The sequence below is a fragment of the Apium graveolens genome, chromosome 11 (genome assembly GCF_009905375.1).
Source record: "Apium graveolens cultivar Ventura chromosome 11, ASM990537v1, whole genome shotgun sequence".
Lineage (NCBI taxonomy): Eukaryota > Viridiplantae > Streptophyta > Magnoliopsida > Apiales > Apiaceae > Apium > Apium graveolens.
Window position 1 is genome coordinate 200,833,933 of NC_133657.1, and position 16,289 is coordinate 200,850,221.

General features: G+C 34.2%; 4 protein-coding genes across 4 annotated transcripts; 2 read left to right on the plus strand and 2 right to left on the minus strand.

Moving 5' to 3' along the window:
- Positions 1 to 1,382: 1,382 nt before the first annotated feature.
- LOC141698664 (uncharacterized) lies at positions 1,383 to 4,043 on the plus strand. The gene is made up of 4 exons (XM_074503437.1): positions 1,383 to 2,381; positions 2,631 to 2,990; positions 3,306 to 3,424; positions 3,495 to 4,043. The coding sequence occupies exons 2-4, from the start codon at positions 2,963 to 2,965 to the stop codon at positions 3,678 to 3,680; spliced, it is 333 nt and encodes a 110-aa protein (XP_074359538.1). The 5' UTR covers positions 1,383 to 2,381; positions 2,631 to 2,962; the 3' UTR covers positions 3,681 to 4,043.
- A 1,088-nt stretch (positions 4,044 to 5,131) lies between these two features.
- On the minus strand, positions 5,132 to 5,809 carry LOC141696499 (uncharacterized). Its single transcript, XM_074500632.1, has 2 exons — positions 5,633 to 5,809; positions 5,132 to 5,551 (listed from the first exon to the last, which is right to left on the minus strand). Exons 1-2 carry the CDS (start codon positions 5,807 to 5,809, stop codon positions 5,132 to 5,134), a joined length of 597 nt encoding a protein of 198 aa, XP_074356733.1.
- Positions 5,810 to 6,126: 317 nt separating this feature from the next.
- LOC141696500 (uncharacterized) lies at positions 6,127 to 6,879 on the minus strand. Its single transcript, XM_074500633.1, has one exon. It carries the CDS (start codon positions 6,877 to 6,879, stop codon positions 6,127 to 6,129), a length of 753 nt encoding a protein of 250 aa, XP_074356734.1.
- Positions 6,880 to 10,653: 3,774 nt separating this feature from the next.
- On the plus strand, positions 10,654 to 12,579 carry LOC141697792 (putative WRKY transcription factor 65). The gene is made up of 3 exons (XM_074502337.1): positions 10,654 to 11,020; positions 11,358 to 11,507; positions 11,834 to 12,579. The coding sequence occupies exons 1-3, from the start codon at positions 10,887 to 10,889 to the stop codon at positions 12,393 to 12,395; spliced, it is 846 nt and encodes a 281-aa protein (XP_074358438.1). The 5' UTR covers positions 10,654 to 10,886; the 3' UTR covers positions 12,396 to 12,579.
- Positions 12,580 to 16,289: the final 3,710 nt, after the last annotated feature.

Genomic DNA, 16,289 nt, shown 5'->3' on the forward strand with positions numbered 1-16,289 from the left:
CAAACAGCCCGCAAGGTATGATCTACTTTGAGACCTTTCTTCCTTCCTCAAAACAATGGCAACAGTTATCACTTTATCGGGCTAATTTATTTTCGGAATACATGTTTGCAAAGGGGCCTATGGTTATGGGGAGGAAATTGTATGTCAGTTATGCATCAGTTTATACCTTTCATCTGTTTTGGTATGATGTAGACGATGCTTCATGGACCTACTGTAAATCTTCTTCTCTTACTAGTATCTATTCAGATTCTGTGTTGATTAGTGACTCTGTTTATTCATATGAACAGAACACATAATAGGCTCTCTTAGTGCTTCCTTTATTTTAGTGGTTGGTACTATACCAAGTACTCCCAGTATTATACCAGCTACTACTACTTATATCGATGACTATCCCAATCATGATTTTTTGGTGTGTCGGAGAAGTATGCCTTTATATACCCATCTAATATTCAGGGCTGGCCTAATTATAATAGTTCATTGGGTCAAGGAACTGGCCATCTATTTCCAATTGAAGGTGTCTATCTTTGTTTTGTGGATTTCTCCGCACCTGTACAAGATGGTTACATAGATGAGACTATACCTCGGTGTGAGTTGCATCTTGTTTAAATAATAAGGTTCTACATAACAATAAGAGTCTACTACGTATTTCACGAGTAAGCATTAATTTAAGAATATTATTATGTTAAATAAGTTAAACAAAAAAATGAAAAATCAAGTATGTTTTTAACAAAATTTGTAGGTTAAATGCTAAGGATGGTGGATTGTTTAATTTTTATAATGTAACTAAAACAATAAGAACGTAAAAGAGAATGACACAAGAAATTTGTGACGCGGAAAACCCGAGAACGGGAAAAAACCGCGGGTGTGATTGTGTACCCAACCTAAATGATATCCACTAATTATTTAATAATGATTACAAGATGTTTGATTTGATACATTGCCTCGATTGTACATTGTGTCTAGTACTATCTCTGCATTCTTTAGCTATGTGTATGTCTAGTGCGAAGGTGACTAGTACGAGCTGATCTTCTTCCTCTTAAATGAAGAGCTCGGGTCTGTCTTTCTTTTTTGTAATGTCTTGATCAATGTGTTGTGTTTTGATGCCTCGGTCTTTTTTTTCTTTTCTGTTTTTCTTCTGTTACTTATATCCTCGATCTCATCCCCTTTTCTCCCCTTTTCTCGCCTTTTTTGAATTCATACTTATCCTTTTCTCTTGCCTCTCTTGGTGCTCATTCCTCTTGCAGAAGAATCATTCTTTCAATTAGGTTTAATGCTTGTAAATTGGAGCTGGTGTATGACTTAGGCTATGAGATTATCTTATTCATTTGCAATTCATATCATCTGAATCCCTACTTACGTCATACGCCTTCCAATCACAAGTCTTCTCCTTCCGTCGACTGCTTGCCCTTCTCCTCATGTCATGACATGAAAAATTGATGAATAACAATAGCCCCAGATTTTGTCAATAAAAATAGATTTTTTATGACAAAATCTTTTAACATCAGATAATTCAGAAAGTAGCATTTGTAGCAAAAATGTTTATCTCTAACGTGAAGTATTCTTTTCAAATTCCTTGGGCCTCGTGTGGTGTTCCAATCAGATATACATGCATTGGCTATTGAGATTATCAAGAATGAATCTTCATTGCCTTTTCTAATGACTCCCTTGAACTCCATGTATACGCTCTCCCTTATTTTAGCCCCTTGCATTTTATTTTCTTCATAACCCTCTCCTGTCAACAAAAATCAACCCTTCACACCCCCTTTTCTGAACCCTCTCAATGGCAAAGGAAACCATCAAAAGTTCTAACTCCCGTAACTCTACTCCTGTTGAGGCTCAAACTGAAACCACCAATTAGGATTCCATAGGTCTGCTCGATTCTCGGGACAGCCTACAAAGCTTTATTAAACCTGAAAGATTTGAGGAGGCACAGATATTATTCCACTCTAATGTTGTCGCCGTCATCCCTGACTCCTCAGTGCGTGCTGATTACTATAGAGCGGGTTGTATCTTATTTTACTATTATCCTTTCGATATAGGTCTCACGTTTACTTTCTCTAATTTCGTGTCTGAGGTTTTGAGAACCCTCAATGTTTCATTTGGGCAATTGATGCCCTTTGCATGGAGAACCTTGGCCTGCTTCGATGCTATTGAGATGAAGCATCACCTAAGAATTGATGTTGAGGTTATGAAACACTGCTATTGTCTGAAGAAGTTTAGCAGTTGCCGAATTGGCTTCAGAAACAGGAACACCGATGACCCATTGATATTGAACAATGACACTGTTAACGATCGTAATTGGAAAAAGGATTATTTTTTCATTGAGAAGAAATCCCTTGGTGATGATGTTGATTACTTGTTGGATCGTTAGAATAACTCGGGTATTTTATTTACCCTGTTGAATTTTTATCAATATTATTCATTGTTTATCATTTCATGTTAATTATCTTACCACACATTCGATCTGGTAGTTAGATGATTCTCTTGATGAACCTTGGTTATTGACTTTGCATGAATGTCCATTATAGTAGTATTGTTAATTGTCGATCTGTTATAGCCTTATCGACCTTTGCATGTCTATTTGTATGTGGTTGGGTATGTTACAATTATATTATCTATGTTTTGATCAGATCCAGACTTTGAACCCGACCAAAACATCACTTCAGCCAAAGTTACTGTAGAGAAAATCCGTGCCATTGCGCCTGGCGAGAGAATTTAGCCTAACTGTCTTGGTCAACCTATCCGGAATGGTGGGACTGTCGAAGTTGTTGACTTTGTTGCAAAGATGAAAAAGAACCTAGACAAGCACGATGAATGTACTTCTGGAAAAGGCATCATCAAAACTGCTGCCAGCCGTACAAGGAGCAAACAAGTCGCTACGCCCATTACAAGATCTTCCTAATATGTCCAGAGCTTGTCCTCAGAATCGGAAGATAGTCCAAAGAGTATCAAGGGAGTTGAGATGAGTACTGGTCGTCTCTATGCAAAAGGTATACGTCGATCTTTCTTGTTATTGGCATATTTCTTCTTTGTATTTTGCTTTTCGCCCTTTATTTTAACTTGGATTGAACCCTTCTTCATTGTTGTAGAGTTTAAGCCACCTATTATTAAGCCCCTATTTATTTTAAGTCGTGATTTGTTTAAGAGAGCTCATGATGAGAAATTAATTGAGACTGAGTCTTCAAAAGCCCCTCTTATGTTTAACCCTGTTAGCACCCCTGCTACAAAGAAAGTGTGAGTCGACCCCTCAACTATCAAGTCTGAATCGTTCATTCTCTTGGCCATTCAAAACTATGATGTTACAGCTGGCCCTTCAACATTCCCGCATATGATAGGCGATATGCTACTTCCCCAATCCATGGAAGCTCTCTCTGCAAAGCCTGTCAATTCCATTATGAGCGGTGATGCTGGTTACTCTTTACATGTAAGCACTGTTGTAAATTCCTCATAGGTAGTCCTATTACTTTCTTTTTTACTTATAATTATTTTTTCAGACCCTTCAAAGCATCATGGTGGCTCACGAGGTGTATAATCATGACATGAAGAAGCTCAAAAAATTAGAAGTTGGCCACATGAAGTGTGCCTCTAAGATTCAAGTTGCTGAAGAGCCGACCTTTAACAATCTCAAAGCGATGAAGGATGTTCAAAATGAGCTGGATGACTTTGATTCTAAGGTTTAGTCTCTAGAGAAGGATATGCGTGATGAAGTAGAGAAGACTGTTCATCAACTGATCATGAGGACTAGAGTAGACACCATGTTGGAATATCATAGGGAGAGAATGGAAATCATGGGATGTGCTCGAGACTGTGAAGATCTATAATAAGGAGTTTCCTAATGATATTTTCCCTCTGGATGAATTCAACACCCCAATTGATGATGTGGAGACAAAATCAACTAAGGATGACAACCCCGACGAGGAGTAGTTTTATGTTTACATTTACTTTTCTCATGAACTTGCTCTTTACCCCTTACTTTATTTTGGTTTTGTTACGTTGAATCCTGTTTCATTTTTAAGCGAGGGATCGTGGTTTCATTTACGTTGGTTTTAGGTTTGAACTTTTAATGTAATATTAAGTTTGTTGCTTATGAATCATATTTCTGTCATCATCGTATTTTGTGTCTTTACTTGTGTATTTGAAGAGTATTTTGGACTTATTCCATTGTGTTTATTTTAGTTCGTCTTTATAAGATGTCGTATAGAAATGCTTAACAATTTGTTTGTAAATGTTGAGCATTGTATAATTGTTTTACTTGTAATGTAGAACCTTCTAATTATTGCTACCATGAGATGGAGGTATCCAGATAAATTACTTGACAAAAATGAATAAGTCACTTGCGTAATTTTGTAAAGTAGACTTTTTATTTTATCTTCGTTGTATATTTTAATAATTTACTTCTTTGATTCAGATGTAACTGCAATTGTCAATCCACTTTGTTCGATTCGTCAATATACTATTGGTGCATGCACTTGGAGAGTGGTTAAGAGGCCTTTATCCCTCTTGCAACTCACCAAATATTATTTCATTTATTAGTATAACGTGGATGTGTATAGGTTTTATTCATTAATTTCAATAAACTTTCATGTCGACTATGTCTGTTGGATGCTTACAACATTTTATTTGAAGCAACACGATTGTAGTTGGGTGATCAACCCTTATATCCGTAATTTACATGTTCTGTTTGTCATGTATTGGTATATACTAACATTATAGAAACAACTCTAACAAAGTAGACTTACGTAAATATGAACAAATCTAGAAGGCAAGCACATTTGATAAAAATAATTTGCATAATGACAGTAATTCATGATGCAAAACACAAAGAATTGGAAACATAAATATGGAGCCAAATGACTTCAAATAAAACGTCATACCGAGCATAAGCAAACAACGATAATCAACTATGTCCTAGCGTCATATTAATCAAAGATTTCTAAAAACTGAATTTAAAAGATAAGTTAGAAAACTTTACACATGATAAGGCTTCAAGTGTAAAGCGTTCCATCTTCTCGGTACTTGGGTGTCATCCAAACTCGATAACCGATAAGACCCATGTCCAACTGACTGCATCAATAAAGTAAGGTCCTTCCTAGGTGTCGGAAAACTTTCTTGTTGTCACGTTCACAGTGTTTTAGAACGTCTTCCTCAATACAAAGTCACCAACACGGAAAGCTCTCACATGGACATGTTTGTTATATGTGTTAGCCACCCTCTGTTGATAAGACACCAAACGAATTATTGCCATCTCTCGAAGCTCGTCCACCGTATCTACGTCATGGGCCAATTCTTTGCTGTTCATTTCAGTTGTCAACAAACCATATCTAACAGTGGGCATCATGATCTCTGTTGGTAAGACAACTTCGGTCCCATTGACTAAGCTGTAAGGTGTCTGTCCCGTTGACGTCTTAGGAGTCGTCATGTCCGACCACAATACCCAAGGCAGTTCTTCAACCCACTTTCCTTTGCATGATGTCAGTCTTCTTTTGATATTGTTGATTATGATCTTGTTGCTCGATTCAGCCTGTCCGTTGGCTTGAGGATATCTTGGTATCTATTTAATCAAGTTGATGTTCCGATGTTTACAAAATTCCTCAGTCTTGTCACTTATGAACTATGATCCATTATCACAAACGGTTTCAGATGGTACACCAAACTTGCATAGAATGTTTCTCTTGATAAATGATATCACTTCTTTTGACGTGACCTGCTTGAATGCCAATGCTTCGATCCATTTCAAAAAGTAATCTGTCATGACCAACATGAACACCTTCTGTCCAGGTGCGGGTGGCATCTTCCCCACAATGTCCATCCCCAATTTCATGAAAGGCCACGAGGGAATGGACTTGTTGAGATGCTCATATGGTTAATGTATGATGGGTGCATATCTCTGGAAGGCATTACATTTCTTCGTGTAATCAAAAGCATCTTGTCTTAACGTCGGGCAATAATAACCCAAATATAGAATCTTTAATGAGAGGTTTCTTCCGTTGATGTGATTTCAACACTCTCATTCATGCGCATCCCTTAAGACCATATCAGCCTCATGCCTTCTCAAGCATCTTTGAAGCAGCCTCGTGGAAGATTTCTTGAACAACTCATCATCTATGAATGTAAACCTTGAAGCCTTTATCCTAGGGATCCTAGCTTCATTGTTGTTTTTGGGTTTGACTCCAAGTTGTAAGTAATCTTTGTATGCTTGAATCTAGGTATCCAAGACCTCATTGGTACATCATGTTGATTAAGAGCTAACACTTCTATATCATGAACCAACCTTTCGACAGCAGGCTTGGTGATATGAATGACTAGAATGTTGTTTAAGTTGAGATTTTTGGAAACAGCCCCCAAACCAGCTAGTGCATCAGCTTGTACATTATTATCCCTTGGAACTTGTTGTATGTTGAAAGTATCAAAATAGTTCGTGAATCTTTTGGTGATGTCCAAATATGTGATCATCTTGGTGTCTTTAGCTTCATAGGAACCGTTGACATGATTAACGATTAATAACGAGTCACAGTTTACATCAATATTTCTCATCTTCATGTCCCTAGCAGTCATTAGCCCCACAATCAATGCTTCATACTCAGCTTCATTATTGGTGGCTTTGAAGTCACAACATATTGAATGTGCTATCATATACCCCTTTGGCGATTTGAGTACAAGCCCTAATCTTATTCCATTCACATTCGAGGCTCCATCGATATACAGTGTCCGTGGCTTGGTGTCCACCCTTGAAATGACTCGTCGAAACTCCTCCTCGACCGTCGTCATTTGGCTTGGAGTGAAATCAGCCACAAAGTCAGCTAGAGCCTGTGATTTTATGGCCGTCTTCGTATCATATGGGATGCCATAAGTGCTTAGACGTATGGCCCATTTTGCCATTCGTCCCGTCAAGTTAGGTTTGCTCAAAACATTTCTCAAGGGAAAGTTTGTCATGACATGTATTTTGTGTGATTCAAAATAATGCCTTAATTTAGTTGAAGTCATGGCCAATGTAAATACTAATTTTTAAGAGATGTGTATCTTATTTCCGCATCTACCAAGCTTTTGCTAACATAATAAACAGGCGACTGGACACTTTCGCTTTTTTGACAAGCACTCCACTTATTGCATGATCTGTACCACATAAGTAGACGTAAAGGTCTTCACCTTGAAGAGGCTTAGATAAAAGTGGAGGTGTAGTGAGATAACTCTTCAAATCATGTAGTGTGACTATAATTTTTAGACCGTATGAACCCCTTGTTCTTTCTTAACATGTCATAGAATAGCTTGCATCTGTCCGACGACCGTGAGATAAACCAGTTTAAAGTCGCGACTCTTCCCGTCAATTTCTGGACATCTTTGAAGTTCGATGGACTTTTTAATTCGAAAATTGCCTTAATTTGTTTGGGACTAGCATCAATGCCCCTTCTGGTCACCATGTGTCCGAGAAATTTTCCCGACGATACAACAAAGTTGTATTTAGACGGGTTCAGTTTCATGTTGTATGTTCCTAATATATCGAACACCTCCTGTAGGTCACGAACATGATTTTCAGTATTTACAGACTTAACCACCATTTCTATGTAAACTTACATTATTTTACCTATCTGGTTTTTGAACATCTTGTTGACGAGCCTTTGAAATGTTGCTCCAGCGTTTCGTAGTCCAAAAAGCATAGCTATGTAACAATATATCTTGTGCAGGTTTATATTCTTTAAATTTTTACACGTAGAAAAGGGAGTCCCATTAGCGACAAAGGATTGATATCTAGTCACTCATTTTCGAAACTGATGTATGTATCAATGTATGTGATTAGGTTCCAGTGGAAATCGGAAGAAATTGGTTGGACAATTGTAAATAAAGTGCACAGCAGTACTTAGCAGCACAAATTAATTGCAGAACATCTGGTTATTTAGTTCTCGTACTAAGCATAGCTTTCACTTAAGTTGGACTTATACATGTATCATAAGACATCTACAAATATAAAAATAAATTGCAAATAAGCTACATAAGTATGCACAAATAATAAATAAATATGTAATGAATTTAAATGTAAATCACATAGATGCATGCATACAAATTAAATATATGAGAGTAGAATGGAATTCTTACATTGATGAATGTTGCCGGAGTTAGTTGTTATGTCATTTTACATATGATGTGTTTTTGCATAAAAGAAAGAAAGAATGAGAAAGAAAAAAGAGGCAGTAGTATTCTACATTGGTTTACTTACGACGACGACCGATTCCGTCAAAAGTTTTCGTAATAAATATTATTTTAAATGCTTCTATAAATATTAGAAGGTGGCATTAATTATGGTTGGTGGGGGAACTTGCGACGCATTTCCGTCGTAAGATATTTACAACGACTATTCCGTCGTAAATTAGGTAGGGAAACTTGCGACGGAATCCGTCGTAAATCCAATCCGTCGTAAATTAGGTACAAACGTCGTCGTTTCCTCTTGCACATACAAACAACATTTTTGTTCATTTAATTTAACGTATAATTAAATAGTAAAATATATATCTTGCGACGGAAACCAATTCCGTCGGAAATTTAAAACGACGTCGTTTCCCTTTACGCACCTTTTTTCCTTTTTCTTTAAATTGTTCAGAACCTGTTTATTAATAAAATACTATACTTACGACGTCAATTTTTTTCCGTCGCAAGTGCTTACGACGATTTCTACCTTTCCGTCATCAATTTGCGTGCAAATTTTTCCGTCGCAAGCTAATCGTTGCAAATTGGCATATTTCTTGTAGTGATATAGATTCATAAAAATTGTAACTTTGCGTCAGGGTCACATAAACTGGCCAAGGTATTCTAAAATTAGGATCGGTCCTTTCACGGCGGATCATTCGAGAAAATTGCCCGTATGTTTTATACAACCACCTCCCCGGCCGGGGCAGCACATGTATTGTACATATAATGTGCGTTGTAATATATATGTGGTATGACTTTTTATAGGGCTTTCCTAGTGGAAATGGAGATGAACTACTATATAACAGGATCTTACTGGTGAGAAATATTGAAATTGAAAAAATGTACACCGGTGTGCGCCGTGAGTGTGATATATAGAAAACTTTTATAATTTATATGATGATGAGAAGAGATGGGACATGTGAGTGAAAAGTCAGATACTTTGATGGATAAATACACAACATGAATGTTACGTTACAGTTTACAAACATTATTTGCTAGAAACGAAACAAAAATAAATAAATCAATGAAATTGTCTTGATCTAGTATATTAGAATATGTTGCTGAAAGTTCGTTACGTAATTAAAAAAATTATCCTATTGGCCTTCTTCATCCCTTACTTTCAGCGTAATCAAAATAATCTAAGCTCATGTGCATCGTTTCTAACAACTGCTTATTTGTTTATAAGAGTGCATAATTAGTAGATAAGTACATATGAATAATGATGCCTGCACATTTGTATATATGTAAAAGATTATAGAGCAAACAAGTTACATGTAATATGAAACTTTACCATTCTATTATGAGCATTGTTCATATTTCGTCGTAAATTTTTGGTCGCAGATAATCATATATATCACGGCTATCTACTTTTTAACGTATAAAAAAAAAGCAATGTTAGGTGCATAATTATTGTACAATAATTTACACAAAATTATATTTCAATTAATATATAATATTTTAATTAAGGTTATTGATGTAAATATAGAAGAACCATTATAATTAAACGGTAACATATGTTATTTTGTACAAACTTTGATATGTAATTTTATGCGCCAAACAACTTTCATAATGAAATTTCATATAGTTTCTTGATCTTATTGCATTTTTATCATGTGCACGATGCATGGTTCATTACTATGTTAGTTACTATGTACAACATGGAGGAGACAGTAGGATATTTATTCTAATCCCCTCACGTAAAATTAAAGACCAATAGCCACAAGGTCTACCGTAAAGCAGGATATGGTCACTCGTGCCAACAAATTAATCAGGATAAGGTAATTAATAGCAGAAAACAGTACTAGTATATACCATCACCAATGGCTATCTGTAAATAATTCTAGTGTGTTAAAATAAACTTAGCCCAAGAGCGGTTGATAGTACTTAAGGTGTTCCTTGTTTTTACAGAATGTCGAGAATTTAAACATTATTAAAGGATAAGGTGCATGAGTATTTTAAATTTAAAAAATAATAATCGGCAAAATTAGACAAGTCCGAGTTATTTTATATTTTTCTATATAACATTATTTTTTAGTAAAAAAATTGGAAATAAAGAAAAATATGATAGATGGATTAATGTGAAAATATTACTCGTACGGCCTCTTTAAAGAAATGATATTTTTTTTGTAAATTTGTCTTATTAAAACGAACCTCGAGAACTCCTGTAACAAGAAAGATACTTCTATCTAAAACTAAGATAGACAATTATTTAGCCAGCTAAAAAAAACTAAAATGACAATTAAGATACCCATAAGAAAAGCGCTTAAATATCTCGAAAGATCAAATTATTCAACAACTAACTTAAAGGGCACCTTTCATATTGCAATATAATAATAATGGTTAATTGAATAATGTAACATGGACAATATAATAATAAAGTTTAATAATACAACTTTGATTAATTCACATTTGCTTGCACGTCCTTAATAAACAACACAATTGCTCATCTGTCAGCATTAGGTCCCATATAATTTAAAATGAATCCTAGACTTTCACCACCTTCCTCCATTTCTTCTCCTGTTTCTGTCTTCCTCTCCTAACCACTCTTCATTAACTTCAAATCATTAAGAAGATTGATACCATTTCAACATCATCACCCTATATAAGCTTTGTTCATGTAACTTGCACATATATATATACGTACCTACTTCTTGTCATATAGCCTACTCATACTAATACAATTTCTTCAGTCACATCTTTGTTTTATGGACGGCAGAATCAATCGGCTTGTCAGGGAGCAGGAAGACGATGATTATACACCGGAAGATAGCGAGGATTCCCTGCCTTCCGGCATGTTTGGTGATAGTAAGATGACTTCTACCTCATCTCCCAGAAAAAAGTAAGCTTTCTTTTGATAAATTTAACAAATTTAATAGCTATAAACTCCTGACTACAAGAAAAACGGACATTTCTGAATTTCTTTTACTAAGAAGTCTGTCGTAATTGCCCGTATTTCTTGTAATAAATATTATTTTGAGATAAGTTTGATAAGAACACTGTCGTAATTTCCTAATTACCCATGTTTCTTGTAATAAATATAATTCTTAACTATCTCTTCTTGGTCATAAGGTTTCATCAAGAGAGGATAAAATTAAGATTGAAGAAGAGCATGAGAACTACTGTTAGGGTTTTGTAGTAAAGTGCATGAGAACTTATTTTACTTCTATTTTTATCAGTAGGAGAGCTTTACAAAAGAGAGTGGTGTCCGTGCCAATCAAAGACACTGATGGGTCCAGGCTTAAAGGGGAAATTAGTACTCCACCATCTGATTCTTGGGCCTGGAGAAAGTATGGTCAAAAGCCTATCAAAGGCTCTCCTTATCCGAGGTATGTACATAGTAATTTTTCTAAGAGAGGGTCATGTATAGTAATTTATCGGGAGATTGTGGCGGTCAAACAATTGTTAGCAGCATATTATATCGGAGAAAGATTTTAATATACGTATAAAGAAGGGTTGCGGTAGAATATGTTGTATCGGAGAAAGATTTCAATATAAGTATAAAGAAGGGTTGCTATACAGTAACAATCGTATGCCTACTTGACCGGCCATTTTAACTTTATCTTCCATTTCAATTTGTTGCTAACTAGTGTATGCCACACTAACTTGATTATATGAAAATAGACTAATCAATAATTTGTGTTTAATTTGATAGGGCTTATTATCGCTGTAGTAGTTCAAAAGGCTGTCTAGCAAGAAAACAAGTCGAAAGAAGCCGAACAGACCCGACCATGCTAATAGTGACATATTCGTCTGAGCATAACCACTCATGGCCGGCTTTAAAAAATAATCAAAACCGCAATCGCAATCAAACGCAGAATCAAACTCCGAATCCAGACAATAATCCTATCTCTACTCCAACAACGACTCTGGTAAATGTCAGCATTTCATCACCAAATGTCACGACTTCGAATTCGGACGACGATCAGATCTCACCAACTTTCGTAACGGACGAAGAATTTTCGAATTTCGGAGCCTCCTTCGATTCCGAATTTTCTTGGTTTACCAATTTCGAAACAACCTCTTCCACTGTCCTAGAGAGTCCGATTTTAGCTCGAGACGGTATCAGAGATGCTGACATTGCTACGATATTTTCGACAAACGAGGAAGACGAGGCGTTATTCGCTGATCTCGAGGAGTTGCCGGAGTGTTCACTCGTGTTCGGGCGAGGAGTTATCGGTGTTCATGACAACATTGTGCAGGACCACTGGGGGTAGTTAAATGTAAACACTCGTAGCCGCCTTATTTGTCTGCATTTACATATTATAACTACTCCGCATCTTATGCCTTAAGACAACAAGAGATGAAAGAGAAGCATTTATTGTTATGATTCACATTGTATTTTTTACAAATTGGCCTAGATTTCAGTGTAATTATGATTATTAAATATAGAAGTTTCTTTCGGGATTTTGTCTTATCTTATTATGTCCGTTAATTACAATGTATATCTTCTTTGAACTTACATGACTTCAAAATCTAAACAAGAGATGCCGTATAGTGCTTTTGTTTTATGCAATGGTATTTCAAGAATTTCAAATTCTTGACATTTCATGCAAGAAGAAGTAAGCAAGAGAGGTACCGTTGAAATAAAAGATAATGGGTAGGTATCTATTTCCGCAACATATTTCGATTTCTCATATTATCCAGGCATGCTCAAGAGTCAAGATAATCAATTTTTGTAGTAGTGTTTTTGATAAACCCGTGTTCCGGTCAGTTTACATGTGCATCGACTAATTCTGAGAAAGGATAAGTCAACATCACACCGTTCTAACCTCCTACTTAAATTTGTGCATGTATTTGAAATCGAATATAGAGAATTTTAAGTTTTTTTGAAAGAATTTTTGGTTTAATCTTAATACAACTTCAAATTATGTACTTCCTCCGTCCATTTCAATTGTTTACATTTTTTAGAGAGTGTCCGACACGTATTTTAAGGTGCATATAAAGAATAGTTCTGTAATTTTTTTTTACAATTTTGTTTTTCTGAATAAAAATTAAAATATTCAACTTTTATTCAGAAAAAGAAAATTATAAAAATAAGTTACATAACTATACTTTTTATGCACCTTAAAATACGTGTCGGACACTCATTGGAAGGGACCGAGGGAGTATAATGTTATACGGTGAATAGTTACCGTGCGTATATTATGCCGCTACCTACTCTTTTGTATCTCAATTTAGATCGGCGACTTCTTGTTAAGAAATAATAAACAAGAGATAAGGCTGTATAAAAAATTGTCAGTTTGTCAGCAGAGTAACGTAATTGATGACGCATACTTCGTATGTTTATTTTGAATATGTTTAGAGTTTATAACGCCGATCATATATAAAACAACCAGGCACAGTACATTTGCAATAGTTCGATAAAATTCTCAATGGACCATACTCATTTATATTGTGTTCCCCATCTTTGCACATCCATTTCTGGCACATGTTGTATATATTGATCATAAATTCTACGGTATCAATCTTAAGGATTGCCGGACCAGACACATGTGCACAGAATATACAATGGCCTTTTTTTTCCTGTTAGGCATGTGTGTATAAGGGCTTTTTGGTCATTTTCATATACATGACATAGTAAATTACCAAGTGGTAGCTGAATTTTATTCATTTAAGTTTTAACGTTTTTAATTCGTGAATTTTATATTATATTAATATTTAAAAATATATTTTTAAAAAATAAAATTAATAAAAAAATCAAAAATCAAAATAACTTGAGAAAAATTACGTTATTATTAACATTCAACTTACCAGTTTAAAAGTTATAAATTCGACTTATAAATTGGTTCGATAAACACTCACTGATAAGTTGTTGCGGTCTTATAACTTACTAGTCTATAACCCGTGCGATGCACGGGCTACCTAATCAAGTGTTAAATGATTTATTTTTTTATATATTTATATTTTTTATCTTTCAACTATAATGGCCTTTTATGTTATTTCTGATTGAAAATTAACTTTTTTTATTCTATCTTAAGAGATTAAAAAAGTTAATAACAAAACTTTTTATTTTCTTAAAAGTTTTAGTTTTAGCTGCTAAAAAATCCATTTAACAATTTTTATAGTTGTTATAGTCTTATAGAAGGCATATATATTCTCAACAGTTGAGTTTATTAAATTTTATTTTATTTTCATTTTCCCTTTAATTCGTATAGATGTACAATTCGTTTATATATCCCCACTTAATAAGTGTACTCATTTTTTTCTTTATGAATAGCAGCTATGTAGACATGTCTCTTACAAAGTAAATATAAGAAATATAGTAAAGACTGAAGAGGCTGATAATAGTAACTTATTTGAATTATTATATATTAATTAATAACATTAATTAATAACTTGCAAAATATAAGGCGGGTTTCTGCTAAGACTTATTAGTAGAGTTTTGGCTATGATGGGAGTGTGCAAGTGTTGGTAGTTATGTATGATTTGTAATTTTACCTTTAATTAAATGGAATTAACGTGTTTTTAAATTAATTATATATATTTTTATTTTTTTGGAAGGTGTTAATAATCTTTTTTGGAATGTGTTAATTAACCAACCAAATTATCCTATATTTTACCTATAATAGCATAGTATAGATAAGTTCAGTTAAAAGTTGTAGCTAAACAGACCCATTATCTCAATGTTTATACTTTTATAGTGGCCAATAGTTACTTTTTTCAAAAAAATATTGTCAAAAAAGTGAAATTTAGCCACCTTCTTGAACTGCATAAGTGATATTCGATCAATATATTAAATTTTAAACTCCGATCATCAAAATATAAAATTACACACAAGTCTGTAATTTATATCATATAATTTACTCGTATGTTATCGTATTTATCAATTATGTTCATAGATTATTGTATCGATACCGGATGCTAAAATACTTATATTTCACATGCCCGGAACCTATATATCAAGAATCGAAAGGTTGACTTTCAAACAATGATAATTAAAATTACATGATTAATAATTGGCCTAGTGCATGCTAATAATGTTGGTAGGCGCAATTAAAATGAAATGTACATTTACAACTCAATCAAACCTACATATGACCGTGCTTAGCTAATCCATAAAAGATGCTTCATGTAAGTGGAGGAATCTAAACATATATTAGTTTTTCAAGTAGGGCCTTAAGCAACCACTTAACTAGTAATTAATCTCATAATCTATCATTAACAAGACAAAACCTTTGAATGGGCTTAAGTTTGACCAAATTAAGTAATCTGAAGGGGGAAGTTGTAAAATTTCTCTTATACGTGTTTAACTCCGACCTATTTTCAGAATTTTAACATTATTTAAAAATAATATATTTCAACATTTTAGCAACTCTTGGCTTGTTTTTAGGACCTTTTTTTTGACTATTTTATGTGATTTTTTATTAATTTTTTTAAAATAGGATACATAGAAGTACTGAATGAATTCTCAGCTTAAACATTACTATACATATATATTAACACTTGTTGATCCACTCTGCATGTCATTACAGCAAATTAAGGTAATTATGAAGGAGAACTTGCTACGAAAAAATACTTAGGAAAGTAAAACTTCAATTACAAAACTTATGAATAGATCCGTGATTACTAAAGACTAGGATTAAAAATCCAACCAGTCAGATACAATCTGCTCTAAGCCATGTTATGTTTTCATCCACGTGTCTCTCGTTTCATTAACACCTACTCCTCCGTCCCAATCTTTTGTAAATGATTTAGACACGGCGCACAAGAAACTTGTTAAAATATAAAATTATTTTTGATAAGATAGTGAGATTAGAGGGAAAGAAAGAAAAATACTCCCTCCGTCCTCCTCAATTCTTTATATTGTTGGACGGAGGATCCGCACTTACTTTAATGTTCTTATTAAATGTAGTTGCATAATTTTTTTTTAAATTTTTTTCTTCTAAATTAAAATATAATGTTCAAACTTTATAAAAAAAAGAAAATTTTAAAAATAAATTACGGAAATATACTTTATAGTTGCCTTAAAATGTGTGTTAAGCATTTGAAAAAAAAATGTAAAGAAATGAGAGGGACGGGTTAGTATAATTTAGTGATAAAAAATAGAAAGTTAGATAAAATGGTGTTACCGATCAATCTATACTCTTTATTAATAAACGAAATCATGT

Coding starts and splice junctions, on each gene's coding strand:
- LOC141698664 (XM_074503437.1), top strand. CDS start 2,963: ATGAGTACTGGTCGTCTCTATGCAAAAG. Junction 2,991..3,305: donor TGGTCGTCTCTATGCAAAAG/GTATACGTCGAT, acceptor ATGATGTTACAG/CTGGCCCTTCAACATTCCCG. Junction 3,425..3,494: donor ATGCTGGTTACTCTTTACAT/GTAAGCACTGTT, acceptor TTATTTTTTCAG/ACCCTTCAAAGCATCATGGT.
- LOC141696499 (XM_074500632.1), bottom strand. CDS start 5,809: ATGGACATTGTGGGGAAGATGCCACCCGCACCTGGACAGAAGGTGTTC. Junction 5,552..5,632: donor TTGGTGTACCATCTGAAACC/GTTTGTGATAAT, acceptor TTGATTAAATAG/ATACCAAGATATCCTCAAGC.
- LOC141696500 (XM_074500633.1), bottom strand. CDS start 6,879: ATGGCAAAATGGGCCATACGTCTAAGCACTTATGGCATCCCATATGAT.
- LOC141697792 (XM_074502337.1), top strand. CDS start 10,887: ATGGACGGCAGAATCAATCGGCTTGTCAGGGAGCAGGAAGACGATGAT. Junction 11,021..11,357: donor ACCTCATCTCCCAGAAAAAA/GTAAGCTTTCTT, acceptor TATTTTTATCAG/TAGGAGAGCTTTACAAAAGA. Junction 11,508..11,833: donor AAAGGCTCTCCTTATCCGAG/GTATGTACATAG, acceptor TTAATTTGATAG/GGCTTATTATCGCTGTAGTA.